Here is a 25,712-nt window from a genome sequence, read left to right as displayed (position 1 = left end):
CAGGCTAACTGAATGCATCACTTTATTAAATAAGTGCTTCGTCACGTCAAACGACAGAGATCAGGAGTAACATAAGTTTTAAGATGAATAAATAGCATACAGCAATCTTCACCTTTTTAAGAAAACGTGAGATCCTCTATTGTGTTTTTTTATTTTTTTTCTCGTTTTTATTTCCTTAAGTACAAAATACTAAACAGGAGGTGAGTTCTTCCACATTCAGGCAAATTATTTTTCCTGCATTTTGTTTTTTTCACCATGAACTGGTTTTGTCCGTTGGTTTGTTTATCCATCCTTTTCACCAGTAAAGATTATGAACATTTGTTTTCTTTAAAAAAAGTTGAAGACAAAAAATAGAAGAAAAGAGAGCTATGGTATGTATGTATGGATGTATGTATATGTATGTATGTATGTAAAACTATTGAGAACTACAGTAATATGTGTTGTGGTTACTGCTGTCTAAAAGAAAAAACCAAAAAACCAAAAACCAAAAACACAAACTGGTAGGCAACTCGGAATCTGAAGGATCTTGTCTGACAACTGTCTATCCGTGTGGGCTACTGTGTGACGGTGCTGATGGCGGCAGGTGGGACTCAGGCTGGTGTCCGGGGACCAGAGGAGTGGGGGGAATTTGCCCTCCCAACCCCCTTCCCCATTCAGAAGGAGCTGGAGAGAGGAGGCCAGAGACCGTGGAGATGGCTAAGCCATGTACTCCGCTAGGAAACCAAGGAAGTATGTTTCAAAAAAGACACAAGAACCTACGAGAAAAACGAAGTGGAGAAAAGTGCAAAACACGCCTTGCACTTTAGTGGTTTCAAAAAATAAAGACAGTACAACGCCCAGGTTGCTGGCAGGTCAAACCCTGTTCCCTCAGTCTCACCACTTCTTAAAATGTAGCCTCGTTTCTCTGGGAAGCCACAAAAGTCCTCTCTGAGAGCAGAGGGTCCTGTCTCTCCTTGGCCCCCTCCTCTCAGAGCCCCATCATGAGCTGGAGCCCTCTGGGAGAGGAGCCCATGGGCAGGGAGACCATTGCCTCCTCCTGAGGGGGCCTGGTGGTTGCCATGGCAGCTGGGTGGCTGCTGGTGAAGGGAGCTTGTGCTGTACATGGCCCACCTCTCCCAGACCCCAGAGGAGGCTGCCCCTTGTAGGGGTACAGTGGAGAACACCGAAGTGGTGATGGGGACATGGGCGAGGGGAGAGGTTGTGGGACCCCACAGCCTCTGGGCCTCCCTTCCTCCCTGGGTAAGGGTTGAAGTCTCCGGGCCTGTCCAGGCCTGGCTGTCTGAGAAACTTCCTCCCCAGATGCCCTTTGATGCCAGGGTGGGGAGGGCTCTGGGGGAAGGAGGATCAGTCCTGGCTAGGCCTCCCTCCATGGGGACATCAGGTATGGTCTACACTGCTGGAGTGAGGCATGAGTCAAAAGGGAGCTGGGATGAGACCTCCCTGATGGGGAAGGTCAACACTTAGACTTGAGGCCATTGAGAAGCTGGAGCTTCAGGCCGCCAGGAGAGCACTCAGAGGCCCAGGCAGCCTGGGGTCAAGGAGAAGCCTGCAGCTGGCAGCGCTCCACATCTGCCTTCCCTCCCACCTGCCGGGGGACAGCTCCATTGTCCCCAGTGACTCTCTCCCGTGGTCTCTCCATACTGGGCTCAGGTCGGATCTCCCCTGGGAGAGGCTAGATTTCATCCCTCAAGAAGGTCCAGGGTCCTCTAGGGATTGGCCAGCTGACCAGGATCACTCCCTGCAAACCCTGGGGACACACAGGTGTGTCGTCGTCATGAGCATTGGAGACCTGAAGAGACTGGTGGAGTTGAGCCAGGCCATCGTCCCCACCTTGGGCGACAGCAAAGAGCTAATGTCAGGAGCCCATTCAAAGTCCAGGAGACAGTGGAGGGGGGTGGGGCGGGGGGAGAGCCCTCTCAGGAACCAGTCCAGGCCTAGAGAGGGGTGGGAGTGGGGCATGCAGTTCCTGGCTCAGTCTTTTCTTAGGGGGAATGGCAGCCCACTGTCCACTTGGCAGAACCCAGTTAGATGACTGCTCAAATCCAAAGGAAGGATGGGTAGGAAGAAGAGGGATGCAGGGAAGGTTCAGGATACTGGCCTACAGCATAGAAATGTGAGTCGGGGTTTGGGGACAGTGGCACAGGGAGATGGGGTACACTGACAGCAGGTCAAGTAAGTCCTTGCAGCTGCTATTCCCGTCAGGCCCTTTGTCCTTTGAAGATCGACCATCTCTCCCACCTCCAGCCAACTGTCCTGTCCCAGGGAGCAGGAGACATCCCCCATGATGCACAGCTGCAAGTTCTCCGCCAGCTGGACTAGATTGGCTTCTTTGCTGTCCCTCTTCATTGCCCCACGCTCAGTGTTGGTGTGTCTCCACGATGTGGTGCCATCGGGGAAGCGTGGAGAGGGCTGTGCTCACAGTGAGAAAGGGTGTTCTTGCCATTGTCCAAGCCCCCTTTCCTGACAGGCTAGCTCCAGCCGCAGAGGACAGCCCCCAGACCGCCCACTTGTTGAAGAAGTCGGCGAGAACAGGAGTGTCCTTGGTTCGGAATGTGGCTGCCACGTGACAGCACCCCAAGCACCCATTCCCTGGTTGTCCTAGGCCTTTCTTCCATCCTCACCCCAGGGAGGAAGCTGAACTGGCCAGCGTGAATGAAAACTCTCTGGCCTCAGTTTCCCACTGCTGGGTGAAGACGGGCATCTGAGCACAAAGTCTTGTCCCTTCAAGACATGGCCACCCTCTACTGCCCCTTGCTGTGGTCTAGATGCTAAGTCTAGAACCCTAAGGTTGCCCACCCTTCCTGGCTCTAGGGCTGAGTTAGTTCATTTTTCATTTGTAACCTATACCCCATCTTCCTCTTGAATCCCAGAGGGCTTATTGGGTGATGAGCCAGCGGAGTTTCTCTGGCTTTGTCTCCTTTTTGGTTGCTTTGCTTCCAAGCTAGAAAGGGGCCATCAGCCCCTTTCCCTTCACTCCATCTATCTGGCCTGAACAGTCACTTTACAAACTGCCCTGTATTGAAACTTGTTCGCCTCCACATCCCTCTTTGCCTTCTCTCATTGCCATCTCTCTCCTGCTTCGCCATCGTGAAGAGGGAGAGAGGCTTTCAAAATGAAGGCTCTGCCCAGATGAAATGGAAAGGCCCGGTGGGACCAGTAGGTCAAACTTGGGCCCGTTGGGCTCGCTCAGCGTGCGGTTGGAGACGATTACTTCTGGAGGGTCTGAGGAGCCCACACAGAGGGCTCTCATCCACCTGGCCGGGTGGTACGTGTGAAGACGTGTGCACGTGGGAAATCAAGAAAAAAAAAATCCAACACTGTGTCCCACAAAAAGTTGAGCTTGCTGCTCATGGGAGGCAGGCAAGACTGGTGTTATGGGTCATGTTAGAAGCATATGAGTTGTGGTTTGCCCAGAATGAGGAAACTCCTCAATGCCCCCATAGAAACTACTTGAAAAGTTAATAATACAAATTTTTGAAAGAAAGGAAGGAAGGGAAAAAAAAAAACAAGAAAGAAAGTAGATTTATATGCCTATATATGACTACATGGAGCCTTGTAGATAAATACAAGCTCACTTTTTTTTTTTTCAGCCTATCCTCCCCCACAGAGGCTGTGCTAGTTGTGAATCAAATGCATGGAAGGGCTGAAACCTCATGCTTCAGCTCGGAGTTCTGGTCAACCGGGAGGAACATGTCTTCCCACTGTTGCGTGTGTATTAATTTCCAAGTTTGCACAGGGAAATGTGCACACATATGTAATACTTATGTATCTGCTTAGGAAAATTTATCTATCTAATATCACTCAGCTTTTAATTTGTTTTGCTTTGAGGGGAGTGGAATGCACTTTAGCTTTTATAAATTTGCGGGGGAGAGAACACCTAGTGGGGCAAGCAGAGGAAGGAGAGTTCGAGCTGCCCACTTTGCTGGCTGCAGGAGGAGCTTTGTCTTTGCCTTGCTCCCTCTGTGACCCATCCAGCCTGGGAAAGCTCCAAGTATGTCACCAAATACTACATCTTGGGCCAAAACTCTAGCACCCAAACGTCTCCCCAGCTCAGGCCAGGGCTGCATATGAGAGGTGGGGCCCGCCGTGAGGCCTGGGATCTTTCCTTCCTGCCCACTTTCTCCCTTCCTTTCCTCACTCTGTTCGTCTTCCTCTCTCTTGTACACAAGTGCCTTCTTCCCTTCTCTGCCTCTTGTTCTTCCTCTCTTCCCTATTCACTCAACTTGCCTCAAAAAGAAAACCATTTAAAAAGGGGGAACGGGGGGAGAGGGAAATCTCCTTAACTTTTTTCATCTCCATTGTTGCCATTTCCAAAGTTGAGACCTTGCTAGAGATTCTGAGGCCCTCAGGTTCCTCGATTAGATAGATATATGCATGTTTTCCCCTTACATGAGATGAAATGAGTGGCGTCCTGGGGTGGAGGGAGGCATTGGCTGGAGTTGGGGCTGGGGGTGGGACAGGGTGGGGGAGGAGGAGGAGGAGGAGGGGACGCATCACTCAACGTTGCTGCTGTCGAAGGTGTGGCACTGGAAGTCCCCCTCGACATACTCCATGCTCGGCAGCTTCATCCCGTACTTGTCCACGCACCAGCAGATGCCACGTTTGCGGCCACGGGAAGGCTTGCACTGGGGGTGCAGACAGGGAAAGGCAGTGAGGATGGCTGTGCCTTCAGGAGGCTGCACCCACGCCTGACCCTTCGTCTTCCCGTCCCAAGACAGACGTTCACCCCCAGAGAGTTGAGGGGGGCTGTACCCCTGCCTGGGGAGGGTCTGGGGAAATGATAGGTTAGGCAGTCTGACCTTGGCTACCCCCTATTAACCCATTTTATGTGACCCTTTCGGGATCCTCCAACTTAGTATTCTCCAGAGAGCTACATCTGATACTGATGATCTGATACTGACGATGATGATAATTAATAATAATGATAATGTTAATAGGTATCACTTCTGCAGGTTTTTACCATGTACCAGCACTGCTATTTAACACTTACTACATAGTAGGTACTGTTGTAAGTGCTTTACAGAGATTAGTCCGTTATTCCTCATCATCGTGTGAAAACAATAAGCACAACTATTCTCCATTTACGTGAGGAACCGGAGGCAGAGATTAAAAAAAAAAATAACTAGAGTAAGAGGACACAGTGAGTGAGTGGGAGAGCCACGAACGGGCCCAAGGCTGCCTGGCCCTGACCCCTCACTTAGATGAGGGGACGCTTAGAGCGTCAGTGTCACATGGGAGGGAACTTGTTAGAAAAGCAAAGTTCTGAGTCTCTCCAGAGCCACCGTTCAAACACTGGGGAGGGGGGTCCCTCATTAGTGCTTTGTCAAACCTGCCCGGTGACACGGATGCCCAAGGAAGGCTGAACACCATTGCCTTAAGGGAACTCGGATCCAATGTAATACCCTAAGCACCACCGGTTAGCCACGGCAGCTCAAAGGGTAGCCTGGCTGTGATTTCAGGTGGTACCTGGTGAAAATATGCTTTAAAGTCACATATATGCATATATCTGTGTGTGTGTATCAGGAAATAACATACGACATGGGATGAGACCCAGTGATGTCAAGTTTTTCTTTTAAAATTCATGTAGCCTTGGCTGGGCAGCTCAGTTGGATGGAGCATCATCCCAGGGTTTGATCCCCGGTCAGGGCACAATATAAGAATCAACCAGTGGATGCATAAGTAAGTGAAACAACACAGCAATCTCTCTCTCTCTCTCTCTCTCTCTCTCTCTCTCTCTCTCTCTCTCTCCCTCTCTCTCCCTCTCTCTCTCTCCCCTCCTAATAAAATCCATGTAAATAAGATGGATGGTTAAACGTTAAGTAGATTGTAGCACAGGCAGGAATGGGAAAATCACATTTGTGCTATGGATATTTCAGGTTTGAAAAAGACTATTGTTAAAGACATACATTTTAGGCATTTCGAGGTAGAGGTTTCTGGTGAGTGTTCCAGGAGCCCTTTGACTTGGGGGCATGGGACGGGGCATACCTGCTTTCTCTTGTAGAATCCCTTGCGGTCGCAGTTGGGCAGGTACACAGCACGGGGCACCATCCGAGGGCTGGCTTTGAGCTCCTGCAGGGAAGCCTCCATGTGCCTGCGGCAGGGGCCCTGTGTGCGGAGAGGAGGGATGAGAGGCATGGCAGGACCAGGTGGAAACCGTCCCCATGGGCAGAACAAGTGGCCTGGGAGCGGGGTGTGTGGGTGGGTGGGGGAGACAAAGGTTCTGTGGGGAAAGCCACCATTTTTTGTTCCCATTGGCTGCTACCAGTGACCTTTCCTCCGCCCACTTGCTATGCACCGGGGGTACAAAGTGTGCAAAACCTGCATTTGACTGGGCACAGGGGCACCCTGTCCCATCTGTTCCCTGCTCCCCACCCTCAGCTCTTCCCTGCCTCTGAGTGGTTATGTCCAGAGGTGGTCCTCTGTAGATGCCCTAGGAGGACAGAACCCCCGGCTGTTCACCCTCCTGGCACTTGCCCTGTGCTCGCTGTGGCCCACTGGCACCTTCCCTGTGTCCTGCCTCTATGTCTGCTCCCTCAGACAAACCCTGGGTCCTGATCAATGGAAGCTCTAAAAGCTCTCTATTGTAAGTGGCAGGTCCTTCACCAGGTCTAGCATCTCCCGTTGCCACGAACGCAAGTCAGGGCAGTGGCAGAGGCTGCGGGCGTGGACACCCAAGACACCATGGGGGATCCTTGAGACTCGCCTGTTCGGATTCCTGTCTCATCTCAGGGGCAGCGTTGGCCCGGGTCTGAGCGGTGTTCTCGGCTCCCCCCACAAACTTGGCCTGGCTCAGCTTCTTTCTGCGGTCCTTCTTCACGGCCTCGGCCTTCAGCTCGGAGATGCGGGAGTGTTTGGAATTGGGACGGAAGTGCTTGGGGGGGTAGGTCTCCTCAGCCCCCTCAGCGGTGGTTGGGTCCTCGTGCTCCTGGGATTCCCGATCTGCAGGGAGAAGAAGGCAGGGGGTCAGCCCCTGGGGCCCAGGTACATCTGTCTGCAGAGCCCAAGACTCTGAAGCTGGTTCAAAGAGAAGGGGGTCTCTGCCCTCCTGGAGCCTAAATGAGAACCAGGGCGTAAGAGTCAGCACTCATGTACGGGGAGGGGGGTTGCTGGCAGGACTGGAGTCCCATAGCGTGAATCCAGGAAGATTTCATGGAGTTGGGGTGGGAAGAGGGCGGGGTATTGAAAAAGTCAAGCTGATAAGCGAGGGAAGTTTGACAGGAGGGAGAGGACATTCTGGGGGCAGCAAAGAGGAAGGAGGGGGGCCGTGGCCTCTGGGAGGGCTCAGGCCCGGTCAGGGGCTTGCTTATGGGGCCAAGTAGATGGTGCCGTGGCTAGAGGTGTGGCTTTGACGTTAGAGCACAGTCCGGAGATCTTGGCTGTCGGAGGAAATCGGGGGCAACCAGGACAAGAAAGGCCACGTGTAACTTCCCGTGGGGTCTTCATGCTTTCAGAGCTGCTGGACGTGAGCTGCTTGGATTTGGGGAACTGGGGGCAGGAGGGTCCTGGGGGCCTGGACTAGCAGGAGAAGAAGACCTGGGAAGCTAGGCTTGGAAGGGAATAGTGGGGGGGAGCGGGGAGGGGGCCCATTGAGAGGGGACACAGAACCCTGAGGCCTTCCTCCCTGCACTGGCTCAGAGCTGGCTCTGTGCTCTGGGCCCTGGATGGAATGGAACATAACATAGCTCCAGGCCAAGAGCGGCCAACAGCTGGCTGGGCTGGCACAGTTATATAAAGGGGTGACTCGGTGACAGTCTATACTTAGCTGACTTATGACCTTTAAAGACGTAGGACTTTGTTCATTTATTTGTTGACCTGTTCATTCCTCCCCCGGCCTGCCCCCAGCCTTTCCTCGGTCCACAGATTTCCATTTAATTCCTATCTCACAGGGACCCTCCTCTGGGTCCCTGTGTCTCCTCTCAGTTCCTCAGCCCCACCAGCCCATGCAGACCAGGGGGAGGGAGAGGATGTGGCCAGGAGGCCCGGTGCAGGGGGGCCTTATTGTTATTGCCCTCTTTTCAAATTCAAAAAAAGAACAAAGGGCTTTGAGGTGACCCTAAATGATTCCACTGGGGTGTAGGAAAATCCTATCACCAACCCACTTAAGGGCAAGGCACTGTGCTGGAAAATAGGAGAGGAATCCAAGCAGGTGGGATGAGGAGAGGTGCTGGGGGAGAGAAAGGCACTGTGTGTGTTCCCCGGGGGGGAGCTCTCAGCTGGAGGAAGTTACAGGTGTGTGTGAAGAAAGGCTGTGGAGACCCGGCCAAACTCATTCAGGCTGGCAGGTGGCCGGAAGCACCTAGGCACCTGCTGGCAGTTGGCTCAGATTTGTCACATTTAGTCGGATCGGTATTCTGTCCTAAAGGCCCTGGCAGGACATTGCCTGCCTGGAAGAAGCCCCCAGGTTTGTAGGGCTACGGGCGGTTAGTTGATTTGGGCTACTGTCCAGGAGAGGAAGAGGAAGGGCAGAAAGCAAACAACAAAGCCGAAACTGGTGTGGCTCAGTGGATAGAGCATCGGCCTGTGGATTGAGAGGTCCCAGGTTCGATTCCTGTCAAGGGCATGTACTTTGGTTGCAGGCACATCCCCAGTGGGGAGTGTGCAGGAGGCAGCTGATCGATGTTTCTGACTCTCTGTCCCTCTCCCTTCCTCTCTGTAAAAAATCAATTTTATATTATATATATATATATATATATATATATATATATATATATATATATATATATTTATATGTATTAAACAACAAAGTCAGGGGCAGACTCTCCCTGAACCAAATTCAACACCAGGATCTCTGACCCCTACTTTTGGCCTTTCAGTCCGACTTCCCACCTCGCCTTGACTCAGTGCTCAGAGTCTACTGTATCCAAACCTGCTGTGATGATTCATCAACACGCGATGCGCAGGGTTGGTGGAATGCAGCCTTCCAGGAATTAGCTGATAGAGTGATGCTCTGGGGTAAGCCTACTTTTCCTGGCTGTGGGAAGAGCTAGAAGGGGGGCGGGATGCAGGGAGGAGCACTGGTGGTTTGAAGGACTCTGTACAAAGAGAAAGGCCAGGGCTCTCTGATCTAGTAGCTGAGGCCCATGCCGAGGGCTCTGGCCTTAGGGAAAGGTGGGGTCGGGGTGGGGGAAGAGGAAAAGCCTACTAAGGCATGGATGGGTCTCTGAGCCAGTCTTACTGAGGGACCAGAGACACTTCCTTCAACCTCTCTGGGCAAAACTAAGCATTCTAATCTTCAAAACACATTTGACCACTGGGGTAGGGGAGAGGGCAAGAGATGTTGCCATTGAAAGGCTGGGGGCATTCTGGGGTGCGTGGTCATACCCCTTCTCCAATTAAGATTGTAACTAGAGGAAGTGAGGGGAGGAGGGAGAGGGGGCTGGGTGTTGAAAATGGGAGGGAGATGAGCGTTTCCTTCAGGGGCTGCCCCAGCCTGGCCTGGAGGACCAGCCAATCAGGGGGATGTGTGGGATACCTGCAAAGCCAAGCGCAGGGGCCGCCTCTCCAATGGGAGAGACCCCAGCAAGCTGCTCACCTCCAGGGCTTTGGACCAGCCCTGGGATCCTCCCCACAGGCCATCTAGTCTCTTAGTCTTTTCTCTGAAAGTGTTCCCATTGCCTTGGGCTAAGCAATGATGAGGCTGGAAAACCAACTGTAGATTCCTGCATCCACTTAAGGGAGCTCAAAACACGTTTGCAAACCCTCTCCCCTTCCTTCTGCGGGCCTCCCCAGGGCAGGCCTCCTGGGAGCACACCCTCCCCAGGGTGCGGGCTCTTTTGCTGCTCTGAAAGGCAGGCTTAGAGCTTTGATGGGTCTTCTGGCTTTAGATGCCACTTAACCCCCCTGTGACCTGTTACTTTGGCACCGGGGGAGTTGAGTTTCACAGATATTCATCAAGGTCTTGTGGTCACCTGTAGGCTCCAGAGAGACAGTGGAGAGTTGGGGCAGAGCCAGGACAGCACCGGGGAGATGAAAGGGCTGGAGCGCAGACCCAGAGCTGGAATGCCAGAGCCAGCAGGCCCCGCTCAGCTGCTTTGAGTCATAAATAGGCTTTTGATTTGGGCAGGGTTTAAGTCTGAGATAAAGCAGGAAGGCACCAGTAGGCTGGCAGCTCCTGCGCTATTTCATCAAGAGAAAGCAGACTGAGGTTGTGGAAGGGATGTAGATGAGATATAAGGAGGACTTCCTGGTGAGGTGACCCTGTGCCTGAACAGCCAGGAACAGAGGAGGGCGTTGGGTTCTGGAACCCGCTGGACAAACATGTCAATACCTCCACATGGCCAGTAGGTGGCGACAAAGACAAGACCACACAGCATGCCTGGGTGCTCATTGCTAGGGACTGTAAGTAATTTTTAAAATCTGGAATTTGTGCGCCTGTTTCTCTGACAACCACCAAACCCTCTCCTTCTCTCTGTGTGTCTGCAGCACGTATTTAAAGAGTTAGGGAGATGGACAAGCGAGGACTGGAAAGGACTCATAGGGGGAGAGTGGAGAAGGCAGGTGTGGGAACTGGAGGGGGAGCGGGGCAAGACTCTATGTGCAAAACCCTTAGCTATTTCTTTCATCTGCAATTGACAAATGGCCAGGGGAAGAAATGAAACGTATCTGGCACCTCCCTTTCCATCACTTGATGTCATTTCCAAAGGATTCTGCAGAGGATGGGAGGTGTGAAATGCTCAGTATTATTTCCTTTTCTCTTAATTCCATGATCTTGCTGATGACGGAGTGAATGAGAGCTATCATACTGCCCTGATATTTACCTTTGGGGTGGGTTGCCAACCAACCAACTCTCTGATAGCCCAGCCCCTGCCATGTGATGCCCATCCACACCGGGGCAGTAGCATTCACCGAGGCACAGACGGGTACATGGGCCCTCCCTGTGCTCACGTGAACACTTGTTTGAGGACGACACCGTCCTCATGTCCCAGCAAACGCAGACGGCGTCTGGGTGCAGGCCTGGCCGCTATGTCCCCAGAGACACCGTAGGATGGGCAGATCTACTCACAGCACAGGTGCCCAAAGCATACTCCCCATCCAGGCTCCACCACCGTCTCCAATATGCCCTCTTGCTGCCGCTGTTATCTGCTCGAGCATCTGTCATTGATGCTCGAGCAGCAATGACAGGCATGTGTTTTTAAGAAATGTTTCCATACCACCTGCTCCCTGGTTACAGAGATGGATGGTGCTGCTGGGAACCTGCTGCTCCCTGCAATCTGACCTCCTACCCCGGGGCTCTCAGCCCCTCCCTGGCATCATTCACAGCCTGCTCCCAGGCTGGTGCTGGTTCCCATTCATCTTAACCTCAGACTCTACCTTCGGAGGAACCTGGGTGGCCCAGACCTGGGACTTTGTGTCGGAAACGGAAGAAACTGAGGCGGACTTGGAATTCTCGGCTCAGGAGGAATGCAGGGCTTTGCCAGGCCGCCTGGACCCGGAGAGAGGAAAGTCTCTCTCCCCAGCCAGAGACGAGATGGGTTCGCCCAGAACCTCTCTGCGAGGCATGGAAAGGGAGCCGGGTTTCCACTGGCTCTCCTCCGGCTCCCTCGGTGGAATTTAAACAATAACCTCCGGGCAGAGGCTTGTCATTTATCTTCGTCTCCCCGGCGAATGGTAGTCCATAAATAATCTTTAAGTGGAGAGATGCATCGATCTACGCCAGAGACAAAGGGAAGTGGGCCCGGAGGCTTTCTGCCTGTAGGCTGGGATACCTTAGAGCTCAGTGGGTGCCCTGGGCGGCCATCTCACTGGGGCCACTGTCTTTAAGCACAGTGACTGCCACAGAAGGAGTGGGGGAGCAGAGCAATGAGCCTCACAGGACAGGGTCAGACGGACGGGTCCCCTGGATTGGTGGGGCTTCTCTCTGGTCTCAGGCTTCACTGTCCAATCCAGTAGCCACTAGCCACACGTGGCTATTTAAATGAATAAATAGGAAACCAAACTACAAGGTTAGCTCTTGCGTTGCTCTAGCCACATTTCAAGTACTCAATAGCCACACCTGTCATTGCAGGAAATTCTACTGGACAGCTGGTCAGAGGGCACAGGTCTATGGCTGGGTAGGGCTAGGTGCTCCTGGTCCCCTCCCACCCTGCCCTGTTTCCTAGCCAACAGCAGCCTCCTGCTCTTCGCTATGACCCCAGAGCTATAGGAAAATGATGAGTCCGCTGCTCCCTGTTTAAAAAACCATAAGGCATGTCTCCGTCTCCTGAAGTCTGACCATTCCCAGCTGCAGATGCCAAATGGTTCAATTACACCGCATGTGCGTGCCTCTGCACAGAGTAAGGGACAGGGCACGAGGTCGCGGCTGGAGCCTTCCCGGGAGCTGCCCCCCCCCTCCCCCAGCCCTCCTGCCCATTCTACCTCTAACCAATGTCTGCCTGTCCCAGTCCCTCTGGAGACACTGTTTTCTTTTCCTCTGTGGTCAGGCACAGATGCGTATGTTCTGGGCTCCTCTGAGCAAGAGTTATGAGCTGAGAAGGAAAAAAGCACTGACTTTCCAAGAGGAAAGCAAACCCAAACAACCGCCATCCTCAGGTGCCAGGTGGGGGGAGCTGCGAGAGGCCGCAGAGGGGAGTCCTGCTGACTTGGGGTGGATGGCAGCGGTGGGGGCAGGTTCTGAATCGATGACTGGACAGTGGGGGGGCAAAAGCTGAGCTCCTGTCCAGCCCCCGTCCCATTTCAGACTAGGAGAACTGACGCAACCAGGCACCTAAACCAACAGCAAAGCTGACCAGCGTGAGCGTGTCACATCTCTGCCCTGCGCGGTGAAATAAGGACGTCCTACAGCAAAGCGGATAAACACAGCCAGACTACCCATCCTTAACACTCAGCCGCTCCTCTGGGGAGGAAGACGAGGCTGCTGCTGATAGTTCCTAAGCCTCAGTGCAGATTTACTGTGATCACTCTTACTCTCTTCCTCCCCTCTCTTTGCCTCGGTTTTCTCATCTGAGTTATGGGGAGAATGTCAACAGCCCCTCCCCACAGGGCTGCTACGGGGAAGAAGTAAGTCGGTATGTGCTAATCGCCTCTCAGCACCGGTCCCTGTGCCTCACACATCCCTAGTTCCAATGGTCAACTAAAAGCTTGATGGCTTGGCCCTGGTTGACTTGCACCCCACGAGCTCTAAGGCTCCCCCAATGCAGACCGTTCTGCCGGAAAGCAACGGCTCTATCCTTGTCTCTGGGGAGTCGATGGCCAACCCAGGTGAGAGCGACCTGGCACCAGTGCTTCTGGGAACCCACCCTGGGAGTGGATGCCTGTCTAATCCCATTCCTTCGCGCCGCCCTAAGGCACTGGGTTTTTTCTACAGATGGAGAGAGAAAAGGTGGCCAACCACTCTGCTCAGGGTAGACGTGGCCGCTGTCAAGTTGGTGACACTTCCCCAGATCGAAGGTGGGGTTGCACTCACTCCTGGGGACCAGAGGTTAAAAAAAGGATTCTCCTCACACCCCCCCCCCCCCCCCCCAATCCCTCTCTGGGCCAAGCCAGGATTCAGGACTCTAGGACGTATTTCTTGATCCCTGGGAGACAGTTGGTAAGAAATGCACCTCTAACCAATTACATACTAATGCAAGACTCCCAAGATGAGTGTCTCCAGGCCGGTTTCTCTGGGGCCTGGAAGATGGAGCATGCTCAGTAGAAACGTCTGTCCTTTCCCTACACACCCCACTCCGGAAGGCAGTGGAAGGACTAGGTAGGGAGAAGCCTCTGCATGGAAGAATGGGAGATGAGGAGGGGGAGGAAGCTTCTGCTCATTTCTCTGACCTGGCAACGCCCCCACTCATGACTCAGCACAGCCTATTCCCAACATTACAATTAGGCAGCCACATTCCCTGCGTGACCCACATGACCAGAAGGAGGCGGCAGGGAGCAGGTAGTTTGGACTCTCCCTGGCACCCCTGAGGAGACAGGTATGAGCCAAACAAGGGAATCAATTCCTGTCCATTAATCAAAGCCCAGACTCTTTTCTCCTCTGACTCTTTGTGGGGAGGAGGAGAGTGTGGAGAGAGCAGTTCCCTCCCAGGGCGGTAGGGGCTAGCCAGGGGCCATCTGTATCTACTAGAAAATGTGACAGATGTGACTGGTGTTATATTTCAATCGAAAGTGCTGTCCTAAAGTGTCTGGAATGAGGGCCATCTTCGCTGGGGTCAGAGAGACATCACAGGTGTGGTGGTACAATCCAGGTTCAGAATACCCGGAGCCAACATTAAACATCTCTTCATGCTAGCCGAGGTCAGCTGGGGCACCCTCAAGATCTGAGCTCCTATTTCATCCTCGCCTCCTTCACTATGGGATGATGTCATCAGGTGATATTTGCCAAAGGCCTCATGGCAGGTTAGGCTGGGTCCAGGTAAGAGCAGTGAAGAATAGCAAAATGGAACCCTAAAATCAATAGGATGAGCTGAATTCTAGTCCCTTCTACCACTAGCCCTGCATCTAATTTTGGGCAAATGACTCTGCATACTGGGCCTCAGCATTCCCATCTGTAAAGTGAGGACCTGGACTTCAAGGATTGTGTGGGTTCCTTGAGCTTTAGTAATCTTTGGCGAATGCCCAGGTAATTCCTGGAGAGATGTTAGGACCTTGCTAAGCCAAGTGGTTAGGCAGGAAAGGGCACTTTGCCCCATATAGAGATTTCCACTCACTCCGTTGGATTTATATTGAGAGAGAGAGAGAGAGAGAGGACATTGTAACAGAAATCATGGGAAAAATGGAACTTAAAAAAAATTGTGGGGGAATCCCCGGCTATAGGGGAAAGTGGAGTAGACACTTAGGACTGGCTTCCTTGTTTATTTACTTATTTATTTTCTCACGTATCGAATTAATCGTTGTCTTGGAATACACATACAGCTGGCAAATTTAAGGATGATGTCTGGGTATCTGCAACTTTTGGACCAACTATAGTAAAACTGCAAAACAAAGATTCCAACAAAACCCCTTCAGATTGCCTCCTTGTCTCTTACCACCGCCATTCCTTCTCCTGGTTGGCTCCTCCTTGGTGCCTGGACCCTTTATGGTGTTTTTCCGGCTTCTGGACGCACTGGGCCTGGCATACGGTGCTCCTTCTTTAAAGTTTTATTTCTCACACATTAAATAACTCGAAGTTTCAAAGGCATTGCTCAGGGACAAAGTAAAATCTTTAGACAAGAATCACCTTTTCTTCTCCGTAGCTCCTCCCTCCCCTATGAAAGGCACCAGGGCTCCTGGTGGGATTCCTACCCCCATGCCCTTTGCCGTAACCGCCCACTAACCTCTGGCTCCCTACAGCTACAAGCCCACTTGCCCATTCAAACCCAGCCCAAGCCCTGGGACTAACTCACAGCTGCTGACTTAATACGCAAGCCCTTAGGGCAGTGGTAGGCAAACCAAGGCTCCCGAGCCACATGCGGCTCTTTGGCCCCTTGAGTGTGGCTCTTCCACAAGATACCACGTACCCTAATTAATAACAATGTACCTACCTATATAGTTTAAGTTAAAAAAAAATGTGGCTCTCAAAAGAAATTTCAATCGCTGTCCTGTTGATATTTGGCTCTGCTGACTAATGAGTTTGCAGACCTCTGCGTGAGGGGATGCCTTGGCCATCGGGGGGATGGAGAATGGGAGGGAGGAGTGGGAGGGAAGGAAGTGGCAGGGAAGATGGAGAGGGAAAGAAAATGTGGCCAAGGGTGCTCGCTCTTCTCGCCAGCAGAGAGGGGTGGGGTGGGGTGGGGGAAGGTAAGAAAAGTAAAGTTAAAAGCAGCATCTCCTCTCTCCCCAGCCCCGTTTTCCTTGGCACAGGGCACAGCCAGCCTCTCAGAGACTTGCTTCAAAGGGAGGCGGTGCGGGTGGGAAAGGAATCTGCCTCCTTCAGTTTTCCATGATCTGGTTCAGCCCAGACACAAGTTTGGCCACGAAACCTAACTCTGGCACTGGACTCCAGCATGGCATTGGGACCGGGTGTGGAGTGGAAGCTGGGGTGACGCAGGCCAAACCTCTAAAAGAAGCAAAGGCTTAATTCATTTTTATTGAGTTTTTTTTTTTTCTTTTTCCTCCAGAAGCATATTTTCTTACTTCTCAATGACGGTACTGAAACCCAGAGTCAGGTTCTTCCTGCACCCCCAATGTAAGTCTCCCTGGCACAGAGGTCCCCCAGACCAGGCAGAGATGCGTGCAGCATCCCCCTCCCTCTGCCCCCTCCACCCACAGAGCCACAGAGTCCTGCAAACAATGCCAGCAAAGCCTGGCCTTCCTCCACTCCACCCAGCTCACCGATATTACTGAGCTCGCCCCGCCCCCCCCAACAAATAACTCATCTCCCGCCTCCCTCCGCCCGCAGACACTCTGCCATGTGTCTCTATATGTGTCTTTGCCCCTCCAATTGGACGAAATAAGATGCAGGGCCCCGCGCGCTCCCAGCCCTGGCTCTGGGGCCCACTCCCTCTCGGTTGCACAGCAACGTGCCCAGCAAACACTGGTTCTCAGCAGCCCTCGCACCCCACCCCCCTGCCTTCCGCCCTCCCTCCTCCTCCCAGGAGCTCTGGCCGCCGGCCAGTTCGCCCTCCTCAGCTCCCCATTTCTAATTCAAAGACTCCTTCTTTGGGAGAGATTGAAAAAAGGTATAGATTTGTCTCTCCATAGGCATCTATGTTTTTGGTGTGTGTGTGTGTGTGTGTGTGTGTGTGTGTGTGTGTTTGGTACCTTTATTTACATTTATCTGGAAACCGCGGAAGGGAGGGGCGCACCCAGGTTGACACTGATGGTTTAGGGGTGGGGATGTCCTAGTGTGTGCTGGGGAACGGGAATTCTGCTCAAAGGAACGGCCACTTTTCCCCGTCTCTCTGTTCACTTCCCACTCCTTAAGAAGCGCCTCTGTGTGGCTCCAACTTTTGGGGGAATCAGCCCAACGGTTTAGGAGCTGAAAAGCTATAGCGGGGAGTGCCCACTCCCATTCCATCCGTCCTGTGCCCCCCCCCCCTCACAATCCATTAGGCACCTGCCTCAGGCGGGCAGAGTCCCTGAGACACGCTGGGGGGGGGGGGGGTTAGGGGGGAGAGGGCGGAGAGGCGGCTAGCATTGGCCCAGAGCTACCTTGAAGGTAGGAGTTGAGGAAAGGGATGCAGAGAATCTAACGGGCATCTTGCTTGGGACAAAAGCTGGCCTCCTTTCCTCCCCATCCTGTGTGTGTGTGTGTGTGTGTGTGTGTGTGTGTGAGTGTGTGTATGTGTGTGTATGTATGTGTGCGTGTGAGTGTGTGTGTGTGTGGTGGATTGAACTCTGTGTGTGTCTGTGTGTCTGTGTGTGTCTGTGTGTGTGTGATGAGTTGAACTGTGTGTGTGTGTGTATGTGTGCGTGTATGTGTGTGTGAGAGTGTGTGAGTGTGTGTGTGTGAGTGTGTGTCTGAGTGTGTGTATGAGAGTGTGAATGTGTCTGAGTGTGTGTGTGTGTGAGTGTGTGTGAGTGTGTGTGAGTGTGTGTGTGTGTGAGTGTGTGTGAGTGTGTGTGAGTGTGTGTGAGTGTGTGTGTGTGAGTGTGTGTGTGAGTGTGTGTGTGTGTGTGTGTGTGTGTGTGTGTGGCGGGTTGAACTGGAAAGTTGGATGCTCCTGTTTGCTGTCTCAGCAGTTGCGCGCCTGCCCCTCCCACATCACTCCACCAGCACGGCTGGACACATAAAAGCGGGGCAGAGCGGGGCTGGGTGGTACCTGGCACACTCTCCATGTTCGCCAGGCTGTTAAGCAGAGCCTCCCTGCCAAGCCAGGAAACAGATTCCTATCTCTCACCCATCTCTCCTCCACCCCAAGCATTTAAAAAATCTATATCCCTCGGAATGGCCGCTTTTTAAAAACGGTTCTTAATAAAAATATCTCCACACACTGGCCCGCGGGGCGTCCGGGTCTGCCCGTTGCCTCCCTCTCTTTTCTGCAGGCAGCAGTGGGAGTGAGACTGCCTTTAGCCAGGCCAGAGAGGCGGCTGCCTTAGGGCAGAGCCTGCGGGGTTTGGGAGATGCAGGCTGAACCTGGGAAAACTCCCTGCCTCTTCCCAAGCACCTATGCTCTTCTCCCCTACGTGACAGAGTCTGTACTTGGCAGTTTAAGAAAACTCGTGCTGGGGTGCTCCCAGGGGAAGGGGAGAGGAGGGGAGAAGGGCACTGTCCCAGGAAGTAACGACGCAGAATGAGCATTGTTTAGCCGAATCTTAACCCCTTTTGGAGAGAATCAATAACCAGTGTGACGTCTCAGAATGCAGGTTTTTGTGTACAGCTCATGAAAATAGTTTAAAAAACTTAAGATCAGGTACCTTTTTCATAAAGAAACTCCGATCTCAAGGGAGCAGAACTGTCCTCATTAAACAAGTAGCTTAGTCAGCCTTTTAGATTCTGGACTGGGTGGGTGGGGGGGTGGGGGGGTGGGTGGGGGGTAAGAACTCGGGGGGCAGGGCAGTGGGGGGGGCGGGGCTCCTTGGAGGCGGAGGGGAGCAGCAGGGCGGGGCCGCCCCAGACTCCGCCCTCTTCATTTGGCATTCAGAGATCCCAGGGCCCCTCTCATATTCACACCACACCCACTTGGGATCCAGTCTGAGGGGGATGGGGCGGAGGGGACTGGGACTGGCAGAGAAGTTAGGAGTTCTGTCTCACACCCCCTCTTGCCTCCCAGCTCCCCCTTTCGTCCCAGGTAACTCAGGGCCGGGAAAAGTAACTGGATTTCGGGGCGAACATCCAGCACAGGAACATCACCCCGTTGCTTCTTGCTCCTCCCGCCCCCCAGTCCCACCCCACCCCCCGCCGCTAGCCCTCTGACCTCCCGCCTCCGCCGTGCGCGCCCACAGTAAGCTTACCTTTCCAGGGAGGAAAAAAGGTATTTTACATTTTAACCTATTTACCAGCGATCGCGATCAATCACTGCGAGTCAAAAGTCCTGGGTGTGCCCATGGGAGGGGCATCCCAGTCCTCACCCCAAAGGCATGAACTACACACGGTGCCAGTGTGTGTGCGCGCGCGCGCGTGTGTGCGCGTGTGCGTGCGTGTGTGTGTGTGTGTGTGTGTGTGTGTGTGTCTCGGGGCAGCAGGATAGACACGTCCAAAGGGGCTGACAGGGGGGCAGGGGCTGAGGGAAGGACAAAGGTAGAGTGAGCCCAGGACGCCTTTCTTCCCAGGTCCTCCGTGAAGGCACTATGTTAACAAAGAGATTTTTTCCCCCAAGTTCAGAAAAAAAGCCCCAGAACGTGTGGGGTGGCTAGCAGGTGGCGGAGGAGGGAGTTGGCAATGAAATACATATACTCGCTCAGCCTGGAGACTCAGCACCTGGGGATTTGGACCTTGGGACGTGAGGGGAGCTCAGAGTCAGTGTTCGGGCGAGGGGGTGGGGTGTGGGGAGCAGGGTGGGGGGATCAGGGTGGGTGCAGAGTGTGGAGCCAGAGCGAAGACCGCCTGGGGCTGGGATGGACGGCAGCCTGGGGTCGCTGGGTCAGCCAGGGCTCCGATTCCTGGGTGCAGAGACCCCCCCCCCCCGTCCCCCGCGCTCCCCCCGGGCTGCGCCCCGGCTCTGAGCCACTCTCCGGGCACAGCCGGTCCCCGTCCCCGCTCCCCGCTCCCCGCTCGTGCACCGGGTGTCTGGCCGGCACCCGAGCGCGCTCACCGGCCCGGACTTGCTCGCGGTAGGTCTTCTCGTTCATGCAGACGCCGCGGCCGTGCAGCAGCGCGTGCAGCGGCTTCTCCTCGTCCTGGCGCGGCAGGCAGCGCAGGCCCTGCGCGCAGCGCTCCGTGTACACGCCGCACGCCTGCGCCTCGGCCAGCGCGCACGTCATGCAGCAGCCGCAGCCCGGCTCCTTGACCAGCTCGCAGCCCAGCGGGCTGGGCGGGCACATGGACAGGGCCTTCTCGTCGCACGGCTCGCAGTGCACCAGGGAGCCCAGGCCCCGGGCCGGCCCAGCGAGGGCCAGCAGCAGGAGCACCGCGGGGAACATCATCTTCAAGCCTCCCTTCGCCTCGGGCGGGGCGGAGAGCGAGGGCGCGGGGAGAGCGGGGCTGGGAGGAGGAAACCTAAAAAATCCGGGCAGGTAGAGCAGGTGCCCTCCCCCAGACAATGGCAGAGTGTGGAGAGAGGGAGAAGGCCGGGGTGCCCGCGCGCAAGTCCCAATCACAGGGACTCAAGACCTGCAACAGGTTGGGGGCGAGAGAGCGGCGCCAGGTGCGCGCACCGGACCAGCGGCTCCGGAGCCGACTGCAGGGGGGAAAGCCAAAAACTGTTCGCCCCAGAGCAACCACCGAAGTAAGGAGCTCGGAGGCTGCGGGGGAGACGGGGTGGGGTGGAGAAAAAGAGGTTCGTCTTCAAAAAATGTGGTTTAAAATCTAAAGCGCACTCTGCTCCTTCAGCGGAGAAGGTGGCGATTGCAGCCGCAAGGGCAGGGGAAAATATTGAAATCAAGAAAAAAAAAAGAAAGAAAAAAGAAAGGAAAAGAAAGAGGAAAAAAACCCCTAACCCCTCTTTTCTCCCTATTTTGCAACCACCTCTTCGAAATTCGCAGCCTGGGCGCGAATCCCGGAGAAGGGTGCAAGCGGAGGAGAGGGGACCGAGAAGGAGCAAAAAGGAGGAGAAAGCCCGCACTGCCGGGCAGCTTTCCCCAGCTCTTCACCCCGCAGAAGTTTCCACAGAGACTCCGGCTCCGGGGGAGCGGGCGCTTTTAAACGCGCGGCCCTGGCTGCCAGCCAGCTCGTAGCTGCAATTTGAGCTCCCAACACCCAGCCCGGCGAGGATGCCAGAGCGCGGTGCGGGGCGAGCTCACACGGGGTGGGGGTGGGGACGGGCCTTCCAGACACACAGGGGCTCCCTTCCCTGCACGCACAGCACCCTCCTCCCCCCCTCCCCCCGGATGTGAGAAAGGGGCGCCGGGACCAGGCAGGGGCTGTGGGAGGGAGGAGTGGGGGGGGGGGGGTCGTGGGGATGAGAGTTCTGTGCAAGGTGGACACAATGAGGAGTCACTCAGTCTCCCCTCGCCTCCCGCCCCTTAACGAGCCGAGGCCCAGGCCCGAGGAGAATTTTTTTTTTTTTTAATTTTTATTAGCCAACTGGATATACTCGGTGCCCAAGAAGTTCTTCCCCAGCTTTGGTAAATGGCTGCCTGCTAGTGTCTAAGTTTGCTGGTGTCTAAGTTACCATGTAAGGTGTGTGCATGAATGTGTGTGTGTGTGTTGGGGGTATTAATATAGGATGGCCAGTGATGGGTGGTGACCTGGATTAAAAAGAAAAAAAAAAAGAAAAGAAGAAAAACTGGATTTCTCCCCTAAAAGCCTGGGGAAGGGGAATGGAATCCAGAGTTTCTGTTGTTGGTGGAGTGATTGTCTTCGGCCATATGGCCAAGCACGACGTGGCCCCTTCCCTTCTGCTGCATTGTTGGCCCAGGGAAGAGGTGTGTGTGTGAGTGTGTGTGTATGAGCATGTATGTGTGTATGAGTGTGTGTGTGAGTGTGTGTGTGTGAGTGTGTGTGTATGAGTGTGTGTGTATGTGTGTGTGAGTGTGAGTGTGTATATGTGTGTGTGTATGAGTGTGTGTTTATGAGTGTGTGTGTGTATGAGTGTGTGTGTGTATGAGTGTGTGTGTGTGAGTGTGTGTTTGTGTGTGTGTGTGTGTGTGTGTGTGCGTGTGTGTGGTGAGCATGCAGGGGCAGCCAGTGCACAGCAGTGAGTTACAGAGATTGGCACGTGGGGGAAACAGTCTGAAAATCTTGCCTGGTGATCCGAAGTGTCCTGGGCGGGACTTTTAGATGGAAGGCCGATTGGAATAATGCATTCCCTCCACCTCTCTTTCAAGGGGCACGTCTATGGCGCAGGGCCACCTCTCCGGAGGGGCTGGGGGACAGTCCCGAGACACCCTGTTCTCTGGCTAACTCGCACACACAGGAACGTCCCAAGAATAGGAGCTGACAGGCCGCAGGACTGACTCCGGAGAGATTCTGACCAGGAACATCATTATCCCCTTTGAAACACCATATAATCTATTCAGACACCGGGGACTCCTTCTCTCCTTTGTAAAATGAGAGAAAGCTCAAGTTTTCAAAGAAGGAACGTGGCCATTTTATTTTTCCCCCCTGAAACTGACACGGACAGGTTAGGGCCCTCACTGCCAGGTCAAAGGAAATGACCGGCTTGCTGCCCACTGGGGAGAAGCTGGGGTGGAGTGCTGCTTCTTACATTTCCCTTGTTCCTCTGGAAGTGCCTTTCCCCTAGAAGGGGCTGCATTGCATGAAGTTTGCCACTAGACTGCGCTCTCATCTACGATAAGAACTCTTCCTGCAGGACTGCTTTTAGGAAAATATTTTTCTTGCTGGTTTGGGTCAGGAGCAAGTCTCTCTGTGCTGTGAACACTCCCAGATTCTGATCTCTCTTCTCACTATACTTGCCTAAAGGCACAGCTTAAAAAATGAGGCTAACGTTTAAAGGCCTGCTTTTGCTTGTATTGCCAGAGGGGTCTTAGACGTGGGCTGGGAGAAGGAGGAGGGTCTGTGTGTAATGATTAAAAAAGAAAAGAAAAAAAGAAAAGAAAAAGAAAACCATGGAGGCTTTTCATCCTTTCCTCTCCCCTCTGTCTGGGTGCTCGGTAAGTCAGGAGGGAAACATTTGGCTGAAATATTTGAGGAGTGAGGGTGGTCATGTGTTATTTTCTTTTTTTGTGTCAAGTTCGGGCTAGCAGAGCGGCCAAACAGTGCGCTGTGTGTTCCACCCCCTGCCCCTGCTTCTGCACCCACTCAGCAGGCAGCAAGGCCGACCCCAGGCGCTGGTAGCCTTTAGGATGAATGGGGAAATTGTGGTGCTCCTTCCAGAGAAACACGAGTTGCCTGGTTCCAACCACCCTCTCTCTATTCAGAGAGAGATGGCCTTCAGTGACATGGCTTTTTGTCTAGCCGACTTCCAGTGGCTGGAAAATAAGATGTGTGAGGACAGGTGAAAGGAAGAGGGGATGATTCATGGGGGAAGACCACAAGGGTAGGGAGACAGAAGAGTTGTGGCAGGAGCTGGTCCTTGGGGTAGGGCGGCAGAGGGAGCCCTGGAGAGAGGGGACCCTGCAAACATGTGAATGGTAAGTGCCCACGCCAGCCGTGTCCGGACTCTGACGTGGGCTTAGTCAGGAGGGGTGAGAGCGGATGGGACATGAGCTGCTGTGCAGGGGACCCTCGGGTAGGCTCCTAGCAGCCTGGGATTGTCTGAAGTAATTTTGTCCAGAGGTAGGGATCCTGGTCAGAGGGCTTTGCTTTTACAAGTCCATAGTTAATGTGTGACAGTGGAACGGGAGGTTCTGTTACGGGACGTTGGGTTTGGGCAATGCCCACGAGCCTTTCTTGATTTCATCCCCCCTGCCCTCCATTCTGAAGACCTGGATCTGTTCACAGTCACCTTTGGAAGACTGCTTCTGGGAAAAATAGTTTGCGTCGATGAACTCCACTGGAAGGGGCTCATTTGTTCCTGCCAGATGCACATGTGAGGGGCAAGGTTCACTGCCCCCTGCATGGCCAGTTGCTTCTCAACTCTCTGCTTCCCACTGATGCCTCTCTGCCACCTCTTCCTTGGAGAAGGAAGATGGAGAGGTGTTCGAGGCAGCGTTGTTGTAGTGACCAGGATGAAGGCTAGGTGGCAGAATGGATACATCATTGAATGATGCCTCCTCTCCAGAAGGCTCCAGGCTGAGACTGGTGAAGTCTTTAAGGACCCGGTGGGATGTGGAAAGCAGAAGCTGGGATGGAGGGCCGCACCCGCCCGGTGGGCCCACCGTGTGCTGCCCAGCCTCGCACAGCCCTTTGCCTTCAAGGCTCAGCAGAAGCGTTATTCATGGTCACTTTACCTCGGAGTCCAGGTCCACCAGTTTCTGCTAGATCCGGACCTAGGGGGACAGAACAATTACTTTGGGTTCACCATAGAATGCCCTAAAGCTTCTCTCATAAATAATTAGGATATAGTCTTTGTCAAAGTGCATAAAAATGTCCTTTTTACATTTTAAAATGTAAATTATGGAATATTTCAAGCATTCAAAGAACAGGAGATGACATAACAGATATCCTCTACTCACCACACACATTCAACACATGTTAACATTTCACCATTCTCGTTTGAGATTTTGTTCAAAAGAAATACAGTGGTATAGAGAACAGCCCACTTCCTGCTCTTGCTCCTGCTTTGCTCCCCCCCCCCCCCCCAGCTTCCCGCAGAGGTAGCCACATTCCTGAATTAGATTTGTATCTTTTTTTTGCACAACGTTTTTTCCAGGTTTTCCATGAAGTTCCTTATAGAACAGAGTGAGAACTGTTTTGAGGGTGAAACTACGTGCTACTTTAGAGTTAATTTTGTAGAGGTACTTGCTACAGGTGGCAATTTAATTAGAGTCTGCATTGACCCTCTGGCTGACTTTTGAAGGAGCTGGAGCCAAGTATGACTCAGAGTGATTTATATTTCTGTGAGCAATATATAAGTTAATCATTTTAAGAATTGATGTTCAGGAGTCTTCTGGAGCCATTCCAGAGAGATATGGCAGAAAAGGGAGGCTCTCTACACAGTTTCTGGTTGGAGGCCTCTTGTCTTCTTGGACCACAGGATTCTGGGGTTTCTTCAGTGGACAATCCCAGAGCTGTATTTGAATTTTGGAAAAATGAGATGAACCAGTAAAAGTGACCTGTTGTGAGTTAGAAGAAGTTTTTGGTAGAACCAGATCTAGGGGGACAGAGATGGGCTAGGAAGGAAAGATGGAATCACATGGGATAGGAGAAAAGAGAAAGTGTTACTTGAAGCAAGTTTGACAGAATGCATCTAAGCCATGAAAAAGCCAAGCACAATCACAGTGCTTGGAATCTAGGTTTCATTACAGTTCAAGAGGGAGAAGAGATAAGAGCTAGGATACCACCCCTAGCCCATGGGTCCAAGTTGTGTGAATTAGGAAATGGGACTTTCCCTCAAGATACTTTACTTCTATTTGTTAGAACACTGTTATAAAATACAGATTTTGTTAGAACAAGACACTCTACTAGCCCTTCCAGGAAATAGTCATCATGAACATACATATGTATGGTGTATATTGTGTGAACATTGCCGCTCTGGTGAGGCTGTTATTGTGTAGGGCACAACCTGCACAGCTGTATGTGCGGAGCCTGTTTAAGAGAGTTGAGCCTCATTACCAAGCCACCAGGAAATGCTGCTTTTCTGTGAGTGGAACTGATGGGTCCAGTGACATGATTTTACCCATCACCAAGATTGAGAGATGGGCTTGCGCCCCTTCAAAGCAGCTGACTCTGCCACACACTCAGCAGGGCCAACCTGAATCTTGTGTCATTCTTTAGAGAAACCATGCTTTCCCATGAGCCCAGGTCTCTGCACAGGTTGTTCATAGTTAAGAGCCCAGATGAAATCACACCTACTTTGGAAAGTTTCCTTAACTTCCATGAGTTTTTCCTTGAGGACATCTAGCTGGGTAGCAACATTTATCCCACGTGGTCCTCTGTGTATCATCAATAAAATGGCGGGGGAAGGGGAGGAGTAATCGAGAGAGGATGAATTTCCTACCCCACGGCATTGTTGTGAACTTTGAATGAGGCAGTCTATGTGAACCTCATTGGGGCATAATCAATCTTACCTATTGTCGCCCTGTCTTCCCCTTCCATTGAACGTCTTAAAAGACCCAAGATCTTACTCATCTTGGTATCTTATTTCCACTCTTCCTTCTTTCCCTACCTCTTGGTCATGAGCCCCTAGTTCAGTTCCTAG

At 53.0% G+C, this 25,712-nt stretch overlaps 1 protein-coding gene across 1 annotated transcript; it reads right to left on the bottom strand.

The window, feature by feature from the left end:
• Nucleotides 1-7: 7 nt before the first annotated feature.
• Nucleotides 8-20,628, bottom strand: IGFBP5 (insulin like growth factor binding protein 5). The gene is made up of 4 exons (XM_036421204.2): nt 19,605-20,628; nt 6,704-6,939; nt 5,986-6,105; nt 8-4,625 (listed from the first exon to the last, which is right to left on the bottom strand). Exons 1-4 carry the CDS (start codon nt 19,933-19,935, stop codon nt 4,494-4,496), a joined length of 819 nt encoding a protein of 272 aa, XP_036277097.1. The 5' UTR covers nt 19,936-20,628; the 3' UTR covers nt 8-4,493.
• Nucleotides 20,629-25,712: the final 5,084 nt, after the last annotated feature.

Source organism: Pipistrellus kuhlii, unplaced genomic scaffold (genome assembly GCF_014108245.1).
Source record: "Pipistrellus kuhlii isolate mPipKuh1 unplaced genomic scaffold, mPipKuh1.p scaffold_m20_p_7, whole genome shotgun sequence".
Taxonomy (NCBI): domain Eukaryota; kingdom Metazoa; phylum Chordata; class Mammalia; order Chiroptera; family Vespertilionidae; genus Pipistrellus; species Pipistrellus kuhlii.
Note: the sequence above shows the minus strand (reverse complement) of the source record. Positions and strands in the feature narration are given on the sequence as shown.

Coding starts and splice junctions, on each gene's coding strand:
- IGFBP5 (XM_036421204.2), bottom strand. CDS start 19,935: ATGATGTTCCCCGCGGTGCTCCTGCTGCTGGCCCTCGCTGGGCCGGCC. Junction 6,940..19,604: donor CCGCGAGCAAGTCCGGGCCG/GTGAGCGCGCTC, acceptor TTCTCCCTGCAG/ATCGGGAATCCCAGGAGCAC. Junction 6,106..6,703: donor TGAGACAGGAATCCGAACAG/GCGAGTCTCAAG, acceptor CTCCGCACACAG/GGCCCCTGCCGCAGGCACAT.